The 27,932-nt window shown below is 46.7% G+C and overlaps 1 protein-coding gene across 1 annotated transcript in view; it reads right to left on the minus strand.

The window, feature by feature from the left end:
* The window catches only part of RABGAP1 (RAB GTPase activating protein 1), a 131,743-nt gene extending 104,386 nt beyond the window's left edge, over window positions 1-27,357 (minus strand). The window contains exons 1-11 of the mRNA XM_083161022.1: window positions 27,198-27,357; window positions 23,916-24,100; window positions 20,331-20,562; window positions 16,334-16,541; window positions 15,604-15,778; window positions 13,982-14,139; window positions 12,706-12,816; window positions 8,369-8,435; window positions 7,823-7,925; window positions 7,476-7,645; window positions 5,654-5,828 (exon numbers count right to left, since the gene is read on the minus strand). Coding sequence (XP_083017148.1) covers window positions 5,654-5,828; window positions 7,476-7,645; window positions 7,823-7,925; window positions 8,369-8,435; window positions 12,706-12,816; window positions 13,982-14,139; window positions 15,604-15,778; window positions 16,334-16,541; window positions 20,331-20,562; window positions 23,916-24,065 — 1,549 coding nt within the window. The 5' untranslated portion in view covers window positions 24,066-24,100; window positions 27,198-27,357. The remainder of the gene's footprint in view (window positions 1-5,653; window positions 5,829-7,475; window positions 7,646-7,822; window positions 7,926-8,368; window positions 8,436-12,705; window positions 12,817-13,981; window positions 14,140-15,603; window positions 15,779-16,333; window positions 16,542-20,330; window positions 20,563-23,915; window positions 24,101-27,197) is intronic.
* Window positions 27,358-27,932: the final 575 nt, after the last annotated feature.

The following is a 27,932-nucleotide window of genomic DNA, read 5'->3' on the forward strand; positions in this document are numbered from 1 at the left end:
TTGGATCAGGTTCCAGTTATGGGTGTTAACGCACAATCAGGATGTGTGAGCCACAAAGCTGTAACATAGTCACATTGGATCAGATCCCAGTTTATCTCAGTTTGTAAGAAATATCATTACCCTGAAATCTACATGAACCCTGGCACAGAACGCCTGGTGACTAATTTTATTTCACTAGAACTTGTCATGTGCTCATATTTTGCTGGGATCTCTTTATATCCCATGTCTTTCATGCTTCTGAAAAGCAGAGCGAGAGACGAACACACCGTAAAAATGTTTGGTACTTGTTTCCTAGCACGGCGCCCATCGGGTCCCATCGCATACCTTAAGTTAAGGTATGCGATGGGACCCGACCGACCCGATTTCTGGCTTTTTTTTCACCTTTCTCGACAATTGTAAAATCGGGTCCATGCATTGTACTCAATGTTAAATTCCTATGTAAAATCGGGTCCATTGTATGCCATTATAATGGCATACAATACGATGGACCCGATTTTACATAGGGAACAATGTTAAATGGCCCACCATACCCGATTTTTGATTGTATACCCACCCTGATGGCCAATTTGTATGTGAAGTGCCCCCCAATTGTTAACGCACCCCACGATGAACGCCAACCCGAAGCGTGGCGAGCGCAGCGAGCCCGCGAGGGGCGGCGGTACGCGTCCTACGACCTTTTCATACACCCACTATCCACGTCGGCGTGGAGTTGATTTTACAGAGTGCGAGCCCGAAGCGTGGCGAGCACAGCGAGCCCCGCGTAATACCTGTGAAGTCATGCGCGCCCACTCGCCACACTTTATAAAATCAACTCCACGCCGACGTGGATAGTGGGGGTATGAAAAGGTCGGAGGACGCGTACCGCTGCGCTCACCATGCTTCGGATTGGCGTTCATCGTGGGGTGGCGTTAACAATGCGGGGGGGGCATTTGACCCATCAGGGTGGGTATACAATGAAAATTGGGGTCTGGGGGGCATTTAACATTGGGTCCAATGTAAAAATCGGGTCGGTCGCTTCGCATGCGATTTGGTTGCATGCGATGCAATCGACCCGATTTTTTCCGACCCGATGGATACAATTAAAATAGTTGGCGCCGTGCTAGGAAACAAGTACCAAATGTTTGATTTCCCTTCGAAATGAATTGAATTCTGGAAATCATACATGCTCAAATCGTATTCAGTTCAGTAGGTATTTAGATGTATTGTATAATAAACTACATGAACTCTCTCTCTCATCTATAAAGATCAATACATCTCAGTCAGCTGTTACGGTGCATTCACACTGGCTGCGTGTGCACAGCGATAATGGGGAAAAGCTCTGAGTTTATTATAATTATTAAGCATATTGCATATTTCCCGTGTAAGATGATGGATTGTGCTTCCATTATGTTTTATCCAAATGACTGATAATATTTGTGTAGCTGCTGCAATCCGCTTCATTAATAAATCGCCGCTTCCTCATCCGCGTCCTAGAATGATACGCTCGCTGATTAACCCTTTGAGTGCCAAGTTCATTTGTCTAAATTGGTGTGAAGCTTGGCAAGCAGGAACATTTTTAAATCATCATAATGGCCTGTAATGTCACCTTATATAGGAAATATAATCTTTTTTTTTTTTTTTTTTACACAACATTTTTTTATTTGAAATTATATAACAAATGCGAGCGATGCTGGCATTTTTAGCTGATGTTTTGCAAATTGTTCACACAGATATCGGCGCTCCTAGTTGGATATTTTGCACAGAGATGTTAAGTCCACCAGTAACAAAACCGCGTTTGGGTGGATTTCAGGAGAAGCCGTTAGCAATGGCTTCTCCTGATATCGCACGCTGCTTCCGGCTCATTTTGTGATATGTCTAGATCACATTTGCATCTTTCAACTGATTTTTATCCTTCAGTAAAGTGGGGCAGTATTTCTGAAACCACGCAGTTTGGGAACGGTCCGCGTGCCGCTGTGGCGCAGCGGACAGATGGCTACATTGGGAATAGCCAACGTGGAAATCACAGAGCACCAAGTACCACTGATGGTACCCAGGTTCATGAGGGCCTCTCAAAAAGCTACAGTGGCGCAGCTCATCATCAAATAAACCTGGGGGCTACCAGACATTTGCCTAAAACAGTTCGGTGAACCTTGCTGTATAGCAAAACAGATGGTCACTGCACCTATGCTAAAAAAGTGCATACGCAGAAAAGACTTTAATTTGCAAAGCTGCATCGGGAGTGGTCTTCTGCTGATTTTAAGGAGTGGTCTTCTGCTGATTTTAAGGAGTGGTCTTCTGCTGATTGGAGGAGTGGTCTTCTGCCGATTTTAAGGAGTGGTCTTCTGCCGATTTTAAGGAGTGGTCTTCTGCCGATTTTAAGGAGTGGTCTTCTACCATGGGTCGGGTTTCCTGCTACATCTAATGGATGGATGTTGGTGCGTCATACGAGAAACATCAGAGAACAAACACCCTGCAACCATTGCTGGTAGAACAGAAGCTGGTGGCAACATTGGGTGCCGGATGACCTCCCGACAGTCAAGACGGTCATTACGCCAACATCAAAATCCCAACTGTTAAATGCCCAACAGTCAGGATCCTGACTTACAGGGGCTACTCTCCCTCGTGTGGGTCCACACCCCCCCCCCCCCATAGAGGGAGAACCTACAGCAAGCGCAGTGAGCCATTAAGCCCACAAAGTGCTTCTATGCGATCATCCCTCTGACGGAGTACCGGCAGTGGGGATTCTGCCAGTCGGGATTCTCGATTCCAATCATCCATCTGGAAGGCAAGCTCGGCTGATTTGGTTATAAACCAATCCTTGCAGATCACTTACACCCATACACGCTGAATGTCTTTCCTGGGACAGATGGGATTTGGGGTTGGCATCTGGGCGTGGGGGCCCCGGCCTGGTCTGGCTGGACTGTCTCAGGGCATCACAACTTAAAAACACAGTCACTTTTTATATCCTGTATGTCTATTATTTATGTATGCACTCTTTATTTCACATACTCTCTACCTTCAAACATATAGTAGGGCCCTCCATACTTATAATTTCACCACTTTACTACCCCTATTCTTTATTGTGATGCCCTGGGGGGGTCCTTAGCTGGATCGCGTTTCGGGGTTCCCTGCGTCCCAGGTGGTGACCCCAGAGTGTTAGTGACCTGCACGACAAGAGGTGACCTGGACGATTGGTGGGCAGGCCAATATCACTGGCCAATGATATACCAACAACCTCTTATTATATATTATATTATAATGTAATGATAGCATAGTGCATTTGCACCCTCTCTCTCTGTGTAACCCATTTTATTCTCAGCAGATGGCACCTTTCATTACTGAGGGTGTGCAATTTAGAGCCAATTTCCACAGATGGGATTTGCAAGCAAGAAAATGCGACAGGTCACATGGCTAGATATGTCCAACCATGTTTGGATGAGCACGACCGACACTTCCAAGTAATTTCCTGGCCCTCTAATTCCCTGGACTTGAACCCAATGGAGCATCTTAGGAACCACTTCAATCATCATGTTCCCTCTCTGGCCACGCGCCATCCAGCAGCTGTGGGATGCACTGCAGTCAACATAGCTCCACATACCTGTGCCAACCTACCAGTACTTGTACCGGAGTTACTTCCAGCCCATCCAGCTACTGTCCATGCTGCACACCGGCTATTAGCTGGTGGTCAGAAGAATGTCACTCCACTGTGTATACGTATATAGTAAAATCGTAGTTTACTTTATGTGGTTTTAGAATGAATATTTTTTGTTGATATTTTTGTGGTTTGACTATTTCCATATTATCAAACACAGGGGCAGATGTATTAAGCCTTAACAAGAGATAAATGCAAGGGTGATAAGGAGAGATAAACATCCAACCAATCACCTGCTAACTGTCATGTTACAGGCTGTGTTTGAAAATAGTCAGTAAGGAGCTGATTGGCTGGACGTTTATCTCTCTTTAACACACTTGCATTTATCTCTTGTTAAGGCTTAATACATCTGCCCCTATGTATTTTACAGGTTTGCATTGTCGGTTATGCATTCTGAGAGCTTTAGATCTTTCTGCCAAAATTACATTTAGAACCAACTATTGTTCCTATTTTAGAAAGTTGTTGGGCGGTATTCAATGTGAATACTGGCGACGTGCAGCGAATCCTGTTTAGGATTCGCTGCACATTCGCCACTGCTTGCTGCGTTCCAGAGCCTCGCCGGCTCCAGTATTCAACGAGTCAGGGGCTCGCTGCCCCTGACTGGCGAATTAGAGCTCCTGCAGCGGACGCCGCAGGGAGCCTGAGGACGGTGGCAGGCAGGGAGATGGAAGTCTCCCTGCCTGCCCCAGAACGTTTGTGGGGGGGAGGTGGGCTTCCCGGGAGCCAGGCAGCACAGGCTGCCCCCCGGGGGTGCCAGCAGGGGACCGGGTATATTCACTACACCCGATCATGCATATGTAATGATCGGGTGCAGTGAATATATGAATATGTAATGAGCGGCTCTGCTCCGGCCCCCTGCTGGCTGGTCTGTGTAAAAAAAAAAAAAAAAAAAAAAATTTTAAATTAAATATATATTCATGTGCTTACAGCACATGAATAAAAATAGCATGCCCCTCCTCAGAATAAAATTCCAGATTTTTTGACACCAATTGTAAAAAACAAAAACACTTTATTTTAAAAGTTCACATTCCACTTCACCATAAAAAGATAGCGATTGCTACTTGGTGAATCATGGCGAAAAAAACCTTGAAATGTATTCGCCATCTGGTCATTGAATAGGGTGATTCACCATTTTAGTCAGAAATTCGCCTTACAGCACAAAATCGCCATAAAAACATGGCGAATCAGCCTAATTGAATACCGCCTGTTGTCTTGCTGATTTCCAAGTGAAGGGTATGTTTGTATAGGACAACATCTAGCTCTGCGGCCGGATGTGTGTGATTACAGATGTGCCCTCAGAGTACATTGCGACTTCACCAAACAACCCATCTCATTATATAAGGTCCTGTGGTACGCTCTCTCATTCAAAATATTTACCTTGTTCAAAAGCAAACATTTATTTACAAGGCACAACCCGGCCAAGTACATGATTGCCACTTCAAAAAACTAAAAACACAAGCTATAGGAACGTTTTTGCATTTGCTGCACTTGGTTTTTTTGTCAGTTGTCCAGATGAAGGGGCGCAGTCCCCGAAACCGTTGACATCTATGCTGACTAACTTTTATGATTTGATACTAAAACCTTTTTCTAAAAAGTCCGGAGAATGACGCCTGTTTCTTCCTGCAGTGCCTCTCATTCAGCTCAGGGAATCGCCAAATCCCGTGAGCTGGAGCAGGCAAGCGGAGCGGCGCACCATGATGGAGATTCTATCGCCAGGACCAGCTCGGAGCTTCTCCATCTGTGCTGCCAGGAATGGCCTGACAAGCCTGGAGGATCGGTTTGCTGGACTGTAACCTTCTCCAGTGGAAGCCTGACTGCACTAATCCTAAAACACTTTCTGTTTAAGGAAATGTTGATGGCTAAACTGTACGAGATACGGAAGCAGGACACACACAATAAGTGACAGTAGACACAACCACACACTCCATTACTTTGCACCAGTGTTACATATATCTTCTCCATTAACCCGTACACCTAACCATCGGATCAATGCACCACAGTGGTAAGAGATCACTACCGTACCTTCTTCTTCATCATCCTCTGGGGGAGAGGGTATGCTGGATCCGTGTGGGCCGCACTGTGAAAGGCGGAGTGATGGGCTGGCAGTAGTTTTCCTTCGCTCCCTCTCGGTTTCACTTTCTAAGCAGATGACTTCATAAAAGGTGTCGCAGCTGCTCTTCCTCTCCTTCCGCTCACTCTGTAATAGGCAACAACAGTGGTTTCCCTTCTTAGCACAGCAAGGATGTAAATTCATTCTGTTTCTCTCATGCTCCTGTCAAACATTTAATGTCAAATAGTTGTAAGGGAGTACCTTGAGGGCCCCCATCTCCAATATATTTCTCCATCATCTTATTATACGTAACCTGCACAAAACGATCCACCCCATACACAGCTATGCGTAATACAGATGTGTCCTCATACATTAATGCTGCAGTCGCGGATTGAGTCATGAGGGGGTGGGGCTGAATGATGGGATGCACCCAGCCGGCACCCAATGCTTCGTACTGACCGGCTCATGTGCATTTTACTGGCCTGCGTGTGATTCCTGCAGTGATTTCATTTTGGATAGGTACGGATTCTCTCCCCTCTACCCTTTGATTCTCTCAACGTCACTGAAATCCCACAAAGTACATTACATTTGCTCATGTCGGGTAAACTCTACAGCTGAGGGGTAGGGCAGCTATTCCGATATTGGGTAGGATTTTATAGACCGAGGGAAATCTTTATCACTGCAGCTGTTAGGACTGAGCAATGTAGTAGTTCTAGTACATTTATGAGGTTTATTTTTTGTATTCTATCGGGTTTTTATCTTAATACTTATGCCAAAGTATTAATACACTTGTGAATGCAAATTAAGGGCAATGGCGTAACAATGGCACTGCAGTCCAAGCGGTGGCTTGGGGGAGCCGGTGCTGTGGGGGAGCATGGTCTCCGCAGGTTCTGAATATTTAACCCCTTGAGTGGTGGGTTTTGCTGGGGCAGGACAAACCTACTAGGGCAGGTTTGTCCTGCCCCAGCAAAACCCACCACAGAATCTAGGAAGCCGCCGCTCCCCCCCTCCCCCCCCCTCACCGTTACTACGCCGGAGCTCCCCTGCCGCCGCTTCCCCCTGCCGCCTGTCAGTCATCACACAGGCAGCAGGCTCGGGGATGTTTTGCGGCGGCTCGGGAGGACTCGGGTGCCTGAACTCTCCCTAATCCCCCTGAGCTGCGCCGACCATCCCTGAGCCTGCCGCCTACGTCACAGTGAATGGCGGCTGGCGGCAGGAGCGAAATGAGTACGATCGCCGGAGCGGAGGGGGTTAGAGGTGACAGGAGGGGGCGACGGGGGGGACCCCTAAAGGTAGTGCGCCAGTGGTGCTCCGCACCTAATGTAAAGTCGTATGCCCAGAAATTTTCCGGGACAGCCCGCTGCGGCAGCGCAGCTGAGCCCGGAAAATTTCCGGGCATACCACCCAAGGGGTTAAAAAGTGGGAGGGACATATAGAAACCTTTGTAATTCCTACACCGTTTACCCGATTTGGATGTAAATACCCTCAAATTAAAGCTAGTTTATTTCAAATCCTTTGTGGTGGTGTATAGAGCCCCAAATATGAGATTTGTGTCAACGTCCCAATATTTCTGGACAGGACGGTGTATTAGTTTTAAGCATTTGACTAATGAAGAGATACAGTTTATAAAGATTAACTACATGATCAATCACCAACAGTGCAGAACACCGCCCTTCCCAGAGTCCAAAAAGTATTGGATCACACGATTAGTCAAAAAAAAAAAAATACCATATGTACATTTAGGTCCTAATACTCATCGAGGAGGATTTTCCACAAGCATTGTGCCGGCTTTACCTGTTTTAGCTTGAGGAAGAAGTTCTCTGTAGAGCTCCTTTTGCTAAACGGCCAGTAGAGACGTTCACTGGCAGAGCAGACGCGGACCCTGGTTTCTAAGAGGAATCGCACCGGCTCCTGCACCTCTGTGATCACCAGATCTACCGCTGTGGTCATAAAGAGAACCTTGTCTGCGAAGACAGATCAGAACACGTCCGTATAAGACGCAAGGTCGCAGAATAGGGAAAAATAACAGAGGACAGAACGTAAACTGATCGCTACAGAGGACATTAGCTATTATTTGCTGGGTGTTTTATATTTAATGATGTTTTTTGAACTTTCATTTTTATTTAATGATAGTTCGTTACCTTTCGGAGTTTCTTCATTAACGGCCTGGAAATGCGGGGACTTTGTGTTCCAGCTTCCGGTAATGATATAAGATTTACCATCTGAGCTTTTACCCATGGACTCCTGAAGAGAACAAGTGTTAGAGCAGAAATGGATCAAATATAAATCAACAATAATGAATATATAATTCCATGTTGCATACATAAAAGTAAAATGCATACAACTGGGGAGAAAGCAGAACAAATATAAAACCGCAAATGTCAACGCATTGTTGTACAGGTCGGGTCTCCCTTATCAGTGTATTACCAAAACCGTGGTTTTTCAGAATATTTCGGGTCTTTGGTTTTCATATTTTTTGATATTTCAAAATATACTCACCTCGTCCCCATTTTTCACGTCAGTCTCCAGGATCCTCTTCAGCGGCATCTTCGGTCCCAGAGGTACATTGCGCGCCCGAGCACTATGCCCTGAAGATTATCCTGAAGGCCGCCATGGAACCATCGGGGCACCAGGTAAGTTCCCCCCCCCCCGCCGACCACAGAAAAGTTTAAAAGGAGGAGTCTTACCAGTTCCAAAAGATGCATGTCGCTGTTCTGTACATCTCTGCCTGGACTCAGGAGAAGCCCAAAACACCTGCAAAGGGAAGGTAAAAATATAATAATAAAAAAATCTGTAATGTATTTTATTATTATGTAGCAATTACAGAGAATATCAACGGGCGTAGGTCAATGGATTGACAATTGCTATGGGCGACAGTCAATAAGTCGAGAGAGGAAAAGGTCCGTTAACAGGTAAAAAAAAACTTTGTCAACCAAATCTGGTTTATTTCTGGTCATGTGACTACCATCAATACAACCATCTACCATCGCAGGGTTGCCATGCTTCGGGCATAGTGACTCGCTTCGCTCACCACAGGTTACTATTCCCAATAGATGTCCACTAGGACAGTAACTCAAATAATGCGAAAACCCACCAAAATTATGTGTCAACCATATATAAGTCAACAATCGTCATGTTGACATTTTCACCTTGTTCACCTACTGACTGTCACCCAATTATCCAGATACAGAATATATCGGCCTTTCAAGGCTGTCCCTGCCCTAGCGGAGCTTACAATCCATGTTACCTGTCGCATTGACACACATGGAATTTGTCAAAAGCCAATTACCCTGCCAGTAGGAGGAAACCAATGCAAACAGAACCTACAAGTAATGCAAACCGTCTAGTAGTAAAGACAACACCTCTCAACCAGGTCATCACATATTATATAAAGGAAACACGCTTTGAAATGCAAAGACATGGACTAAACACAGTGAAGAACTAAACACATAACATATACAACAAATCAGAGAACATTGTTGCGTGTACTACACATTGCATAGTAGTCTCCAATGCTGACCAACCAAAGTAACTTTAAAGTCCTTTTGTAAATACAGCCATTTTTTCCATGATATGCTGACACCATCGACATGACCGGCGGCAACTCGAACGTAAGTATGTGAGGAGGCTTTGCAATAACAGAGGGCAGGGTTAGGCTTAAGAATTGGCGAGGCATAAGGTTAGGCTATGGGGAGTGAGGGGGAGTTAGGTTTGAATATCTGATTAAAGGTCCATACACACTGAGCGATTTCCTGGGAGGGTGGATTCAACGGCGTAACTAGATTTTCTGCGCCCCCCCTGCCGACAATGCAGGAGGCGCCCCCGGTAAAAAAAACGGAGCGGAGGGGAGCCGGGGTACGGCGGGGGGGTTGTGTTTGTATGTATGTATGTGTGATGTGTTTGTGTGTATGTGTGTGTTACCTCTGGCCGGCGTGGCCGCATCTGTCTGCGCCGGGTCCCGGGCGGCTCTCACGTTACTGCTGCTAATGGAAAAAGTGACACTTGGAAAATGGCTGCCCCCATACTGCAGACGAAAAACTGTCTGCGATATGGGGGCAGCCATTTTCCAAGTGTCACCTTTTTGTATTAGAAGCGCTGCGGCTGCCGGGACTCGGGAGAGCTGGGACCCTAAAACCACCGGCGGCAGAAGGCAGCCAGTGAGTAACTATCGTCCCGCAGCCCCCCCAGCGCCCACATACCCTCAGCGCCTCCCCGCCACCGCGGGGGCTGCGGGAGGATAGTTACGCCACTGGGTGGATTACTTCTCATGGCTATGGAAAGCCGTCCACCATATCGCTCCCCTGCTGGTAATAGCAGCAGATGAGCAGTGGTGGACAGTGATTATTTTTTTGAGCGTGCATCAGTGCTCACCGCTCATCACTTGCCCACTGGGCGGCTTTTGAGCTGAAAGGCGCTCAAAAGACAAAACTGATCCGCTTTCAGCTCAAAGTCGGCCACTGTGTATGGACCTTAAATTTAGTCATCTGACTTCACTACTGGCCACAGAGAGGTTTTCTTCACAAGGAATCTTCTTGGTCTCCTAAAGGATGGCACTCAATGAGGTTTCCGCCATCTTGACCCTCTTATAGGGGAAGATTGGTCAAGAATTTTCTATTTTATAATGCAGAGAAAAAATAGAAATAGAACCTTAAGGAGTCATTTTCAGACTCTGTTTATAAAACAGGAACGTGAAATGCATTGCTCAAATCTTATTCTGTAATCTCAGAGCATCTCTGTTAAAAGGTTAAGCGGAAGGAATTGCTCAAACAGCTGAAACAATTGTTGTCTATGTGCTAATTTACACAACTGGAAATAAAGCGTTATTGGCCAAGCCGGTGTACATGAATCTACTGCATAGAGCAAAAATGGAGTGTTCCCGCTAGGCTGTTTTAGCGGGGCGCTGCGCCCTGCCCGATTTCTAAAGGAGTTCCTTTGAAGACGCGGCAGCCCGGGCACGCCTCCTTTGAAGACGCGGCGGCCCGGGCACGCCTCCTTTGAAGACGCGGCAGCCCGGGCACGCCTCCTTTGATGACGCGGCGGCCCGGGAGCGCCTCCTTTGATGACGCGGCGGCCCGGGCACGCCTCCTTTGATGACGCGGCGGCCCGGGCATGCCTACAACGATGACGCGGCGGCCCGGGCACGCCTACAACGATGACGCGGCGGTCCGGGCACGCCTACAACGATGACGTCGGCGGGCCCGGTCCGCCCCCATCCCATACAGCCCTGCCCCAAAAAATTCCTAGGGGGAACACTAAAAATGGAGTGAAAATCAACAAGATTGTTGAGTAAGGACCTTATTCAGATCCGTTCGGTCCTCCATACATTCGCACGGAGGACTGATGTTTTGCGCCTGTGCAGACGCAGGGTGCGTGTACCCACGGCGAACATTTGGTTTGCCGGGTGCATGCACCCTACACGGTGATCAGCTCAGGAACAGAAAGTCTTTGATACAGGAGCCTGCCAAGCAGAGAATTAATTGTACCCCTTTCAGTGCCAAGTGAATTTGTCAAAATTGATGTGAAGATTGACAAGCAAACATTTTTATTCATCATAATGACCTGTAATGTTTACCTTAGTATATAGGGTGATATTTAATAGGGTGAGAGATTCAGAAAGTGAGAGATTTGGTAAGAAATCTCCAGTATTTTTAAAAGCGGCAATCATTTTACACTGCAATACCAATTTGATTTTGCAGTGTAAATGATTGCCGCTTTAAAAAAAAAAAAAACCTGGAGATTTCTCACCAAATCTCTCACTTTTTGAACCTCTCATCCCATTAAGTTTCAGCCAGAATTTTATTTTTACACATTTTTTATTTGAATTTCTATAACAATGTGAGCGACGCTGGTATTTTTAGCTGATATTTTGAACATCTCTCACGTTAGCACTTAAAGGGTTAAACAAGGCATATCTAGATTTATATATATATAAATATAGAAATGCATTTTAGATAATTTTGTTAGTCAAGAATCACTAATGTATTTCAGTTAATATAAATCCCAACAACTTTAATATTTAAATATTTGTTGTTATAGACTCAATATAGTTTCACATTCAAAAGAAAAAAAATCTGCTGAACGACTTCAAGAAATCGGGTGTCAACGCACTCCCTCTCTTCCACCCACCCATGTCTTCATGGATAAGAAATGGTGAGGAGGTTTTGCGGATAAAGTCAATTATGAATACTCGCTACTACCGTGTTTCCCCGATAATAAGACCTCCCCCGAAAATAAGACCTCCCCCAGATTTTGGACATGTGTCTAAAATAAGACCTCCCCCGAAAATAAGGCAGATTCAAATTTCAATCCAGTGGATTGCAAACAATAAATACTAGACCCCGCTAACCTCCAGGTGATCCTCATTCACCTCTGAGGTATTTAGAGACCTCCGGCTTCTACAGATGCCACTTTGCTCCCAGTCCCAGGGATGCATTGCAGGAGCGGCGTGACGTTGCCGCGCACATCACGCGGCTGCAGCAGAGCACGGAGCGATGGCGTTGATGCGACAGAGAGGAGGAGAGGTGTGTAAAGGAGGCTACGGTAAGTTCCCTCTTTTTAACTGCGGGCATGTTTACAAGGAGCACTGGGGCATGTTTACAAGGAGCACTGGGGGCATGTTTACAAGGAGGACAGGGGCATGTTTAAAAGGAGGACAGGGGCATGTTTACCATATCAAGGGGGTTTGGGGCATGTCAAAGATGGCGGACTGGGGCATGTTTAAAAGGAGCATGTTTTTTGACATTTGCTGCCAATGTGTACCGTATTAAAATAAGACCTCTGGTGTTTTTTGTTGGTTGAAAAAAAATAAGACAGTGTCTTATTATCGGGGAAACACGGTACATGTCTCAGGTGACTGCACTTCTATTGGAAATTTCCATGTTATCCAAACAGATTGGAGTCACTATCACATGTTCATCAATAACTCCTTGTGTGCTAACGAGGATAGAACCTTAGTGTCCGTATAACACATTTTCTTTGTAAGGAACACAAATCTGAAAGCACACTCTGTACAGTGATACATTACCTCTCAATAGTAAGTTCTTTGTTCGATGTCTGCTGGACATATATTACAATCTTCTTCTCCACGCCCTGGCGTAGCCGAAAACACTGCTTGTCCTTATCCTTAGAAACGGCGCTAGAACAAAGATCTTCATATTAGTATAAGCAATAAAGATTGTAGAGCATAGGTTTTGGTATGTGCACTTGCGCTAATTTCTAAGCTGCTCTATATTATTTGGGCTGTCAGCTTGGTGTTACTCTTTCCCGGCCGCTCCGTGTTTGCGCGTTCCGTCCCATTCAGACCGGAAGTTCGGGTAGCGTCTTCTGGGTATGGTATCGGCGCTCCCGGCTTGCGGTCATCTAGCTACCAACGCGTTTTGAGTGGTACTCTTTTTCAAGGATGGTTTGGCCAATCTTTATGGTAGCCTCCAGCCTAGGGGCCAAACCATCCTTGAAAAAGAGTACCACTCGAAACGCGTTGGTTGCTAGATGACCGCAAGCCGGTAGCGCCAATGACTGCAAGCCTAGGCTGGGGCTACCATAAAGATTGGCCAAACCATCCTTGAAAAAGAGTACCACTCGAAACGTGTTGGTCGTTAGATGACCACAAGCCGGGAGCGCCAATACCATACCCGGAAGACGCTACCCGAACTTCCGGTCTGAACAGGACGGAACACGAAAACACGGAGCGGCCGGGAAAGAGTAACACCAAGCTGACAGCGCCCCACAGAACTACAAAACAAGGTATAGTAGGAAAAGTGTAGGCAGCTGTCACAGTATACTCCGAGAAGTACCGCCACCGTCATTACAATCCCGCCACCAACAATAATCACTCACAATAGAATGTAAACCTTTTTCAATATTGCTACTTATAAAGTTTTTACCCACCTTTTTTTCAACAGGCAAAAAGCACATGTTAATTTATTAATTGTCACATAGCGCTCCCATTTCCTTTATTAAAGATTGTAGAGCCCCAATATAGATTTATTCCTGTATACAGAAGATACTAAATGTGGCGGTAAACAAAACTCAAGGTTATACGGCAGAGGCAGAAAAAGGTAAAGCTCTCCTAACACAGTGCACAGGGACAATAGAGTACAGTTCAATGGGGTAAAATAGAGCAAGAAGTTCTCATTTTTAAATGGACTCATTGGGCAGTATTCAATACCGCATTGGATACACCACATTATTTTCATACATAGAAGTGTAGCCTTAACGGAATACAGGTTTGACAAGCTGGAGTTGTGCTAGATAGGAACACACACAATTATAACACGGTCTACTATTTAGCAAGCACCCACCTGAAATAGCCCTTCCCGTCATCCTCCTTTATTTCCAGTGACACAGAAAAGGTGAAAATGTCACTATCAGGGGTTTGAGGTGGGATGGAAGCAGTGAGAGATGTCTGTTTCAATGAGCGCCGAAAAGCTGTTGCAAAACTGTACAATATCCGGCTCACCTAATGAGGAGATACACGGATAATGGTAACTAACATACGGTTGCTACAAAGAAATGTATGCATGCGGACACCAAATAGTTTATACTTACAAACAAGTGTGAGATAATAAAAAAAAGAAACAAACTAATAACAAAACACACACACACACACACACAATACATACATACAAATAAACAGATTCAGAGTGTGGCGGCTGTGCAGGATGACGGCTGAACTCTGAGGTTTTCTTAAAGAGGCATTCATGTACATGGCATGGTTTTGCCTTGTACAGGATTGCCACTTTAAAAAGAAAAACTTTGGAGTTTGTCTGGCATACGGCACAACTGCCAAACTAAGAGGCGATTTAATTTGGCTGATAGAGTGTGTGAGAGACACTTATTCAAATAATACACAGCGGGAAAAGAAGTGCCGTTACCACAGAGAGTACATGCAGTGTCTTCGAATAGTATTTACACTTTCACATTTTAAATGTTGCAGGATTAATAAAGGATAAAGAACTAGTACAATGCTAGCAGTGATGTAAATGTAAAAATACTAGTGGGGAATTCAATTGTACGCAATTTTGTTCAGCACGGGGGGATGATTGCCATGAGTTATTGAATACTACACATGGAAAACTGGCAGGTGCTGGGCTTGCTGGGATTTCTGTCCACACCACATGAGGACACCAGCAGAAATCCTTACATTGTGGATTTACGGCACAGCCAGCCAATTGAATAGCTATTGAAGTTAAACAACACTGCTTTCAGTTGAATTTACCCCCCAAAAGGCCACGTAGTTCTTATGCTGCCCAATCATATGAGAGATATTGCACGCAATCATTTGATTTCGGCCACAACTGGCCGACAAATCGAATGTTTGCATGCATTTTTAAGGGCACATTCGACGCGATGCGCAGGCACGCCGTCGAATGTCGCATCGATAGATATTATCTGCTGCACATAATATTTATCGAATTGCATGAGCAATCGCATTTGGTTTTTAACCACATGTGATTGCTCGAATGCAATCGGCGTTTGGGGACCGAAGCGGGGACCGGAGCTGTCTGCGTTGGAGGAGCGGGAGCGGAGCAGTGGAGCTTTCAGGCGGCGGGTCACAGCCGCGGCAGCAGATGACTTTGAAACACTGGACGGCCCTCTGATTGTATGAGCCTGAATGTGTGGCCGCTGATTGGTTGAGAGAGCTCTCTCTCAGCGGCCACAGCCAATCAGGGGGCTGTTCAGTGTTTCAAAGTTATCTCTTGCCGCTGCTGAGTCCCGGCTCCTGAAAGCTCCACCGCTCCGTTCCCCACGACACAGCCACCATGCCACCCATCTTCCAGCACCCGATGTCCATCGCAGATGGCATGCGACATCGGGTGCTGCACCGGGCATCACTTGATGCGATCACTTGCGATGGGACATCGCAGATCGCATAACTGTATGGGAAGAAAACAAACCGCACAAAGCATTATCTGCATCTTACCGCCTCCTGGATCTCACAGCGGAAGACGTGTATCCTGAAGATCTCAGCGTTGTAATGACTCTCGGTAAACGCGAAGCAGTCGCTTTCTGCCGTCCCATCGTGTCCTCGGACACAGAAAAGAATCTTGTATATTGGATATTTCGCTATCTCGGTGTGAGTTTGTGGGTCAAGAAGTCTGTTCAAATATAAACACAAACAAATGAAAACAGGTTAGCGCCTGCAGACATTTATTTACCTTAAGGGGTGTACACGCGGTGCGATGTACTTTCTATTCAATCATGAACAAATAGGGATCGCATCACACGGCGCCGCCGTGTACACATTCAATTTAGACCAGCTGTTCTCAAACTCGGTCCTCAGGACCCCCACACAGTTCACGTTCTCCAGGTCACCCAGCAGGTGTACTCATTACTCATTGATAGATTTGAAAAGATCCACAGGTGGAGCTAATTATTTCAGTTGTAATTCTGTGAGGAGACTGGCAAAACATGCACCGTGTGGGGTCCTGAGGACCGAGTTTGAGAACCTGTGATTTAGACTATACAATACAGATCTGTACTATATAGTGTTGCTTTCATAATCTATTTTTCTATTATATTTTGATGCCGCCTACCATTCGATATCGATTCGTTTTGCATATCACTTATAAGCAAAATCGAATAGAAAAATAGACAAAATCAAACCGTGTGTACGCCCGATCAGGTTTACTTGAGGCACAAATAAGACTTACCGGACAGTTCCTTCAGATACATTGGGTACAGAAAGGGTCACATCTAAGGAATTCTGACACTGTCCCCGCAGTATAGAGATCATTCGGAGAGCTTCTACTTCACTGCGAGGAGCATTTACAGAGGCACAGCCCAGATACGTGAGCTTGCTGAACACAACGCTGTCTTCGTCAGGAAGGGGTGAGAAGAAGTCGGAGCCATCGCCGCAATCTAAGATAGCAGGACAGAAAATAGGCCAATTACACACTCTGTAAATATAGAAATATTTGGTATAATGTGCACAGGCTCCTAATCCGCCTTTGTGGTAAAGGCCTTTGAGTAGTGTTCACACTAGGCTGTTTTAGCGGGGCGCCGCGCCCTGCCTGATTTTTTAAAGGGCAAAATGCGCCCTACCCCTCTAGCAGCACCCTGCTAGAACAGCCTGCTGCCTGTTCCCGCAAGGGCGCACGGATCCGTCCCCTTTTGTTATGTCGGTGGGGCCGACCTGCCCCCTTTGGTGACCGGGCCCGCTTCATTTGGTGACCGAGCCCACCCCATTTGGTAAGGGCGGTGACCTGGGTCCGCCCACAACGGCAGGCCTGGTCTGTCCCCTTTATGCTGCCCCCATGCAGCACCGCCTTGCCCTGCCCAGTTCCTAGATGGAACACTATTTGAGTGTTCTTGCTACACTATCACCAAAGACCTTATTAAATTCAGTAGCTACAGTTGTGTCCACGCATCCTGTACAAGTATACATTAGTCCGGACATAGGACCTCATTTCTCTATTTGTATTAATTGTTTAGGGAACGGTGATTTTATTTTGTATGGACGAAGTAAAACAAATCAGCATACATAGTTACATAATAGTGCGTCCATAGAGATCAACCTTTGGTTACAGTGTATGACCTGTTTGTTACATCTCTTTATATAAATGGCGCATTCCGATTTCAGTTTAGACCGGTTCAGTTTCCAGTTTCAATTTTCTTTCAATCTTCTATACGATTCAGACTTAAGGTGCCCACACACTAGAAAGATCTGCGATCGTAAGATATGCGCATAAATTAGCCTTCAAATCTTTTGTCCGCCCTGGACCAAAGATTTCAGGCAAGCGCACATCTTTACCAAAGATTTTTCTTAAGATCCCGTGTGCGTTCCTATGGATATTTTGTTAAATCTTCTGATCTTTTGTGCAGCACGCAAGATCAGAAGATTCAGCTAAAGATCCACGGGAGCGCGCATCGGACCGATATCGGCCAATTTTTGACCGATTATCGGTAAATATCAAACGATATATAGGCCGATTTATCGAAAATCGGACAATCGGTCAAAAAATCGTTCTAGTGTGTGGGCACCTTTAAAGGTTACTTCAGACTATAACTGAATACTCATAGGATTACCCGGGGATGACATCTTATCCTTGAGACTGTTTTGGATATAGAAAGAAAGTGCCTAGAAAAGGTCTGGATCACTACATCCAAGTTTCCCTGTTCTTTGACGGTACAGTGACTTTTTGTTTACAAGGAAGTATTTTTGTCTTTTTTATTGCATGTGGAAGCCATTTTTTTATGTGGAGTTTTGAACAATTTTGGTACTTATGTTGTTACTCTTTACCTAGAAGGGCGCCCGTCGTGGTGATCGCAGGCAGTACATTAACGGCCGCGACGCGATGCCCGCGATCACCGCGATTTCCCATAGGGTTCAATGTTAAATTTTGTGCTGACCGCGATTTTACATTCAATGCTTCAATGGCCGCGATTTGGCCATAGGAATCAATGTTAAATGGGCTACAGAGCCCAAATAGGCACAATTAACCCTTAAATGTCCCCCCAAATTTGTAACGCCACCCCACGATCCACGCCAACCCGAAGCGTGGCGAGCGCAGCGAGCCCGCGAGGGGCGTCGGTACGCGTCCTCCGACCTTTTCATGCCCTACTATCCACGTCGGCGTGGAGGTGAGAATAGAATAGTGTGGCGAGCGCAGCGAGCCACCGAGCCCGAAGCGTGGCGAGCGCAGCGAGCCCCGCGAGGGGACGCGGATACCTTCACAGTTATACGCGTCCCCTCGCGGACTTCACAGGTGTCCGTGGCGACGCGGACACCTGTGAAGTCCGCGAAGGGACGCGTTTACCTGTGAAGGTATCCGCTGCGCTCGCCACGCTTCGGGCTCGGTGGCTCGCTGCGCTCGCCACACTATATAAAATCAGCTCCATGCGTAGTTGGATAGTGGGGGGTATGAAATCACCCATGGCTGACTATACAATTAAAACTCGGGTCTTTACAATGAAAAATCGCATCGCATGAATTGTATGCCACTATATTGCATGCGATGCGATGAAAAAAATCGGGCGCCCAGATATTACATAAGTACCACAATTTTTTTTTTATATTTTTTTTTTACCTTTATAAAAAAAAAAAAAAAAAGAGGAGTGGACTATGCGAATTTAAATAAAGGATATCTCTGAGTGAGGAAGATTTATATAATCATCTAGTTCACTCTGAATCCAGGGGTCCAGCGCTGTGAGAGGTCTCTAGAAAACCCCTTTTTTTTTCTATGTCTTTTTTAGTAGTCTACAGTTGAACTATCTTTTGGGGACTAGCAGCAGCAGGACATTGTCGAGCGCTCAAGGATTTGCTTTGTTGGATTTGTTTAGCAGGTTAGGATTGTTGTTTGTACCCCTGGATGTTTTTACCCAATAAACGCTTGTGCAATCTTATTTTAAATGTATTTAACGTGTCTGCTGGTATGGACCATGATAGCCGAGCTCTGCTCCTGGGGAGGAAGCTTTCTCTGCTGTAAAGGAACCGGGAAAATGTCCACCGGTCAGCCATGTGCGGCTAACTTGGAACATAAAACCTAACACTCTGGAGATATGCTGGATGACTCAGCATGTCCAACCGATCGATATTGTCATATTGGTTGCGTATATAAACACTACAATTATCTGGCCGATCCCCTGATATTAGCCAGATAACCCAAATAATTGTACAAATGTATGACCTGCAATAGGAAGGATTGAAGGAAAACATAAAGGAAGATCTACAACACATACAAAGCTTCATTCAATAACTCACAAGAAACCGCGCGCTGTTCATATCGTAAGATACAAGAAACTTCTGGGTCATTTCTTGGGGGCAAAAATAAAAAAATGCTACACACATATTAACTCCAGTTTTATTGGATTAGACAAAAGGATTATACATTTAGGAAGCATCTGTAACTATTACGCTTTACCAAGTCATTAGACAGAAATGGGTTTATCAGTTCAGTAAATACCAGAAATACGGCTTTTAACACAACGGCTCCGGGAAATTACTGAGTTTAAAAGCCGGCAACTTCCTAAGTCTCATCCCCGTCCCTGGTAATCAGTGAAGCCGGGGACCCGGCACCCGGAGCCAGGGACCCGGCACCCTGAGCCAGGGACCCGGCACCCTGAGCCAGGGACCCGGCACCCTGAGCCAGGGACCCGGCACCCTGAGCCAGGGACCCGGCACCCTGAGCCAGGGACCCGGCACCCTGAGCCAGGGACCCGGCACCCTGAGCCAGGGACCCGGCACCCTGAGCCAGGGACCCGGCACCCTGAGCCAGGGACCCGGCACCCTGAGCCAGGGACCCGGCACCCTGAGCCAGGGACCCGGCACCCTGAGCCAGGGACCCGGCACCCTGAGCCAGGGACCCGGCACCCTGAGCCAGGGACCCGGCACCCTGAGCCAGGGACCCGGCACCCTGACCCGGGACCTAGAGCCAGAGACCCGGGACCTAGAGCCAGAGACCCGGGACCTAGAGCCAGAGACCCGGGACCTAGAGCCAGAGACCCGGGACCTAGAGCCAGGGACCCAGGACCTAGAGCCAGGGACCCAGGACCTAGAGCCAGGGACCCGGAGCCAGGGACCCGGAGCCAGGGACCCCGGGACCCGGAGCCAGGGACCCGGAGCCAGGGACCCGGGACCTGGAGCCGGGACCTGGAGCCAGGGACCCGGGTAGTTTGCATTCACGCATGCAGAAATTCCACCCTCATTACCTTGCTGTGCTGCTTTCACTGGCAGACTCAGGTCTTGCTTCTGCAGGCCGACAGATGATGGGTTGATGCTGGAAGATGCGGAGGAGGTTTCATTTGAGGACTCATCCAGATCATCCTCGGGATGTTCTTCTTCCACCTCCTCAGCAGGTTGGTCCCGGTAGTCCGGTGGTGTGTCCATTAACACATCCTCCAGCTCCTTCTGAAGTTGCTGCTCGCTGCCATTTCCAACAATCTACATATACAACATTGCATATTATTTCAGCCGTACACGTGAGAGGGAGCTGCAGGTCACAATTATTAACCAAGCCCTCTCACAGTGATTAAACATTAAAAAGTTATTTCCTATCCCATATACAAAAAAAAAAAGCCTCAAAAAGAAAGAAAATAATTCAAATGTATTTAACGTTTGCAATAAACATGACAACATGGGCAAGAAGTAACATAGAAAAAATAAATAAAAAAAAACACATTGTGACATCTATACTTGGCAATGTGCATGGGAAATGGATCCCATTTCATTCCTCACTTAAATAATGAACGTAAAAGCATTTACTTCAGTGAGTAAAGGTATTCTTACCCCTTACAGGCAGCCAATATTCTCTAGGACAGTGATTCTCAACCAAAGTCCTCAAGTACCCTCAACAGTTCACATTTCCAGGCCTCCACACAGAATTGCAGGTGAAATAATTAGCTTCTAATGTGGATCTTTTAAAATGTGTCAGTGAGTAATGAGTGCACGTGTGCACCTGCTGAGTGACCTGGAAAACATTGGGGGTACTTGAGGACTGAGGTTGAGAATCACTGCTCTAGGACAATCATTACCGATTCATTCTTTAGTTTAGTTCAGGTTGTCAACATGCCAAATGTGAACATAAATTCCGACAGTCAGTATTTTGTCTGTGTGGTTTGGCATTGATGTTGTATCTCTAAAGGTGCCCATACACAGTACAACTGCTGGATGTGATGAGAGGCGCTTCAGTCATCGCACAGCTCAAAGAGTATGTGCTGCACACACTTATTGTACTAGATCTCATCTCATTGCAAACCCGATGCGATGTGATCTAGTCCAAATTGTATACAAATAACTGTACCGTGTATCGGCACCTTAACCCAGCTACAGTCTAGCCCAGGGGTGTGGAACCTCAGGTCCGGGGGCTGTAGCCGGTCTGAGTGGCCCTCCCGGCGACTTTGCCGGGAGTCAAGTACAGGGGAATACTCGCGAGAGATCGATAGTTCTCGCGAGATTCCTCTTAATCAACAGCAGCCGGAGCCTGTCAGTCCTATTCAACGGCAGCAGCCGGAGCGTGGGACGGCTGCAGCAGGACAATTTGTAAGAGACATTTTGACATATGGCCCCCGAAGAATTTTTTTCCCCATACAAATGGCCCCCCACCCCTGGTCTAGCCCAATAGGGATTTCTGTTTAGCAGAATAGTAAATATGGAATGCACAACAACTATTTCTGCACAGATCATTTATTACAACATCAATGATGTTTTCATACATTCATATATCTGTATCTCCCAAATAAAGCAACTTTCTCATTACCAAAACTTTAGAAAAAAAATTACAAACAAACAATGTCATCAGTAGGGTGGGGATACCGGATATGGCCCTAAAATTTTCCGATTCCAATCCCGGGATTGGAGTTCGGCATTCTGTTAGTGATTGAGAGCTGGTTTTTCGGTACTTGTGAGTTATCTGGACGCCCGATTTTTTGATTGTATGCCTTAAGTTAAGGCATACAATCAGATACGATGCGATATCGCATCGCATCGCATCGCATCGCATGCGACCATCGGATGCGATGACCCGATTTTTCCATAGGAATCAATGTTAAAATGATTCCTATGGAAAAAGGGGTCCTTTTCATACCCCTACTATCCAAGTGGGCATGGAGTTGGATATAAACCTGTGGCGAGCGTAGCGAGCCACCGAGCCCGAAGCGTGGCGAGCGAAGCGAGCCCCGCGAGGGGACGGTATTCCGTGTCCCCTCGCGGGGCTCGCTACGCTCGCCACGCTTCGGGCTCGGTGGCTCGCGCAGGTTTATATCCAACTCCATGCCCACTTGGATAGTAGGGGTATGAAAAGGACCCCTTTTTCCCATTGAATTCCATGTTAAAATGGACTCAGTCCATTTTAACATTGATTCCTATGGAAAAATCGGGTCATCGCATCGCATCCGATGGTCGCATGCGATGCGATGCGATGTGCCCGATCCGACCCGATTTTGAAATCGGGCGTCCGGATAACTCACAAGTACCGGTTTTTCTTTTAACAAATTTCAACGTAATTAGCCTCAGAACAAATAAATGAAGGCAAAAAGAACAATTATTAACCAAGTACTCTCACAGTGATCATGCCATCCCCAGTATTCCTCACATTGGGGTTTATTCTAGTTCATTCTTTCTGACAAAATCCTTCTTAGATGGACAAAACCATGTGCACGGCAGGGGGGGCAGATGTAACATGTGCAGATAGAATTAGATTTGGGTGAATTATTTTGTTTCTGTGCAGGGAAAATACTGACTGCTTTATTTTACACTGCAATATAGATATCACTTTGAAGAAAAACCCCACCCAAATCTAATTCTCTCTGCACAAGTTACATCTGCCCCACCCGCAGTGCACATGGTTTTGTCCATCTAAGAAGGATTTTGTCAGAAAGAATGAACTAGAATAACCCCCATTGACTGGGTAGGCCTTTCCATGCCTGCGGTCTATACCTGCAACTGAACACAACACAAAGAAAGAAAAAAAAACAGTCTAACTTTATGGCAGAGCGCAGGCGAGAACGGACTTGTAGCAGGAAAGCCAGACACAGACACAGGCCCAGCAAGAGCACAGGCACAATCAGACCAAGTGCACTGTATCTGTTAGCAACAAACATTTTCTCATATTACAACACCCAATGTTGTATCCCTATAAGCTCAATGGGGCAGATGTATTATGCCTTAAAAAGAGATAAATGCTAGGGTGATAGTGTGATAAAAGTCCAGCCAATCAGCTCCTGACATGTTATAGACTGCATTTGAAAAATGACAATAAAGGTCCGTACACACTGGGCGACTATGCCCAGCGTGTATGGACAGCGATGATGTCAATCATTGCTGCGGGGAAAGCCGCTCAGTGCATACACACTGAGCGGCTTTCCCCCTGCCCGGCGCCGTCGGAGGGGGGAGGACGGTGTTGCATAGCGCAGAGCTATGTAAAGCCGTCCTCAAAGCCCCTCATCTGCTGGTATTACCAGCAGATGAGCGGCTTTCCCGGCGATGATGCGGGAGCGCGCAGCAGCGCTCACCGCTCGTCGCCAGACCATACACACTGGGCGGCTTTGAGCTGAACGCCGCTCAAACAGGCTGTTTTGAGCGGCTTTCAGCTCAAAGTCGCCCAGTGTGTATGGGCCTTAAAGATCTGAATGGCTGGGTGTTTCTCACTCTTTAGCACCCTCGCGTTAATCTCTTTTTAAGGCTTAATACATTTGCCTCAATATGACCTGAAGACCTTTGGAATCACAACACACACAAGCAAATACAATATACACCAAGGCGGCTTTGTACAAACACCAGTGGTGACCTCGCCTTACCTTAAGTCCGGGCTTCTCGTCATCGCTGCCATTATTTGCAGAATGCATTTCATCCCCTTGCTGGTAAACCAGCACAAAGTCCTCGCTGTTCAGGGTGGACACTGAATCAGAGGACACACTGATCTTCCCCACAGAAGTCTTGTCATCCATGTTTCATGAAGGAAGATTCACTCATGAACGACTCTCTGGAAAGACACCCACGTGTTATGTGTGATGTGCATTCTATACATACATGGTAATAAGAAATAGCTGTCAGGTACTGGGGAAGCGAATCTCTGAGCCACATGCAACAAATACAAAATAAAGCAGGATTTAAGCATTGCAAGTCAACAAGGGTGTGTTGGTACATGTTACTGTAGGAAGAACGGAGAAACAATAGCAAGACATAAACAAGAATACATGTCTCAACAAAGAGAGCTCCAGTCTCAACAGAACCCCTCCCAAGCTGCAAAGCGTGTGGTGGCGAGGCAGCGGTCTTTCCAAAGACGGCCATATAAAGAATTGTTACTCAACTAGATGATAAATGTGGCAAACGCAACATAAAGTAAAGTAACAGTAATATTCAAAAACAGGTTACTGGAAATATAAAACAGACAAAAAGGCCAAACTGAAAATAATAAAGTATCGGTGGGTACACACTAGCCAATATTTTAAACAATATGCAGGATAATCAGTCATAGGGACATTTGCGTGAATATAATCCAGTGTGCACGCACTAGATCATTAGCGATGTACACACCCGTGAGTCGCAAGCCACGTCTTTTGTCATACATACAGGTCAATCTGAGGATTTAGTCAATGACAGCTTACTACGGAATGTGGCCACTTGTGATATCGCTTGTATAATCGCTCAGTGCCTACGCACAGTATTGTTAGTCCGGCAGATGCATTCAAGGGAAATCCTGAGCGATATTGTAGCGTTACAGCAGCGTTCAGTGTATACCCATCTAAGAAACAGCGGGTGCAGGGGCATTACCACTGACCATCTTGTTTTGATCGATATGCACGACAACATTGTTATAATGCATATAAACTGAATGCAGGTAAGTGATCCATGTGATGGGTGTCCGTGCTGGGAGTTACCAACGCGTTTCGCTTTACAGCTTATGTTACCTTGAAAAGGCTGTAAAGCGAAAAGCGTTGGTGACTCCCACCACTTGGATCACTTACCTGCATTCAGTTTTTGTGACCGGACCAGCCTTCCACCTATCCCAACAGCTGACCTAACATCAGAACCACAACAAGCCAGCGTCTACAAAACGGGTCCCTCCACCATCAGGTGTCCCCGTTGCTGGAGAGCGCTGTCTCTCCCAAAAATCCTTCCAGTTAGAAAACCGGCTTCTGCAATTTGGGATTTACAAGGAAAGCATCATAGGAACGGACATTTGACAGGAACTCCATTTGGACTTCTGGGTGACTATATCCATGTTATCGATTATATGGTACCAGTGACTGATATCATAATCAATCTTTTGCAATTGCATTTTAATTATCTCAATTATTTGTTTTAAATAAACTAAAAACTTACATATTCATATTACACCTGCTGATGTTTTGAGATGTAGCGCAGTTAAACACCCTTCTTTTTTCATTTGTTATTATATTTGGGTTTGACACCCCAAATCACCCTAAATGCAGCGAAGCAACTCTACTCCTCCCTAAGCACCCTCTCAGGACACTTCGTACCCTACCCCCTTTTCTTTATAATGCATATCGTCTGCCTTTATTACATAGTTTGTATGGGGCTTTAGATAGAATTTATGTTAAAAAACAACAACAAAGTGCACTCTGATTGGTCTACAGCTATGCAGTAACCCGTGATGCACTGTACGCCCTCACCCCATTATTTTATAGTTGAGAAAGGGAGTTATTCACTACACTAATTTAGAGGTACAATTAATTAGGTACAAAACTATGCCGAAATAGACTGACCAGTGTCACAAATTAATTGAAGCTCCTATAGAATCAAATGCAGAAAAAAAAATGATGGGTCTATTATAATGGTTAAACTAAACAGATGTGCTCTAATGGGTGACAGATGGGAAAGGGAGATATCTCCTGTATTACTATGGATTGCAAAATGTCAGCACCAAGTATAAAACATGTAAAGACAGAACAGAAAATATTACAAAGCACTGGAGCACAGGTTATCAAACTTGTTTATCGGGACAATAGAGTTCATGTTTTCCAGGTTACCTGTGCATGCATATGTATGTATGTATGTATATTAATGAAAGTTGGTGATACACAGTGCATCTGCTGGAAAACAGGAACCGTTTTGGGGTCCCGAGGACCAAATGGGAGATAAACTGTCCTCCTAGTGATCTTAAGAAAGGCAATTCTGCCCAGTGCAGTTTAAAGGCCCATACACACAGGGCGATTTTGCACTGAAAGCCTCTCAAAACAGCAAGTTTCAGAGGCTTTCAGCTCAAAGCCGCCAGGTGTGTATGGACCGGAGGTGAGCGATGATGCGCGCTCCTGCATCATCGCCAGGGAAAGCCGCTCATCTGCTGGTATTACCAGCAGATGAGCGGCTTTGTGGATGAATTTGTGGATGCACCTTTGCCATCATAGCCCCGGTGTATGCAGCACAATACCTGTGGTGCACCAGCCTCCTCCATGCCCACAGCATGGGTGTATGCAGCACAATACCTGTGGTGCACCAGCCTCCTCCATGCCCACAGCATGGGTGTATGCAGTACAATTCCTGTGCTGCACCAGCCTCCCCCATGCCCACAGCCCGGGTGCATGCAGCACAATACCTGTGGTGCACCAGCCTCCTCCATGCCCACAGCCCGGGTCCTCCATGCCCACAGCCAGGTTGCATGCAATACCGTGCTGCATCAGTCTCCTCCATGCAGCACATTACCCGTGCTGCACCAGCCTCCCCCATGCCCACAGTCTGTGTGTATGCAGCACAATACCCGTGCTGCACCAGCCTCCCCCATGCCCACAGCCCGAGTGTATGCAGCACAATACCTGTGGTGCACCAGCCTCCCCCATGCCCACAGCCCGGGTGTATGCAGCACAATACCTGTGCTGCACCAGCCTCCCCTATGCCCACAGCCCGCGTGTATGCAGCACAATACCCTGCTGCACCAGCCTCCCCCATGTCACTATGCTGGGATGTTTACATGTCAGCAGACAGACCCATCCCTAGCCACTGGCACTGCTGGCTGGTTATGCACAGGGCACTTCCCCACCGAGCCAGGCAATGTAAATAACCCCCCGATGCCGGAAGCAGAGCGCAGGCCTAGACGGCTGCATACCGCCGCCACTCACCCGCTGACTGCTGGGACCGTGTTCTAGTGAGCCTCCAACGCTGCTGGTGTCGGGCGGACAGCCCGGCATAATACCCCTGCCCCCCGGCAGTGTGACGCAGCCGAGGCCCGAGAGTCGCGCTGCGGTGACGAGGAATGAGAACGTCACCACGGAGCGACTGACTGGCAGCGTCACTGAGCCGGCGGCGGCCTCAGACTGTGGGCAAAGTGTAGCCCGGCCTCCACTGGTACACAGGGAAGGGACGCACGCCAGGGACTGTGGTGGGCATTGCATGCATTACTGGTGTGGGGGATAGTGCCATCCCCCCATGGCCACAGGTGCCAGGGTTATACGTTACTTAGGCCTAGGTGCCCATACACTAGTAAGATTTATCTGCAGATCTGGCTGGTTGGAACAAAAACATGGTTATGGATGAGTGACAGTTTGTCAGTTTTTCAACATTTCCAAGCAAATGGTCAACTGTCATTTGCTCTCATCCATAACCATGTTTTTGTTCCAACCAGCCAGATCTGCAGATAAATCTGCCTGTGTATGGCCACCTTTAGGGGATATATAGTGCCAGCAACCCCCCATGTCACATGACGACAGGTGCCAGGGTTATGTCACATGACCACAGGGGCTGGGACTACATCAGGGTTGCCTCCCGGCCCCCCGGAAAGGGGGGCAACCCTCCCGAATTAACTCCAATCCCCCGCGATCCGCCCCTCGGCGGGGGGGGGGGCGTGAGTAAAATGA

Source organism: Crinia signifera, chromosome 9 (assembly GCF_055691185.1).
Source record: "Crinia signifera chromosome 9, ASM5569118v1, whole genome shotgun sequence".
NCBI classification, from domain to species: domain Eukaryota; kingdom Metazoa; phylum Chordata; class Amphibia; order Anura; family Myobatrachidae; genus Crinia; species Crinia signifera.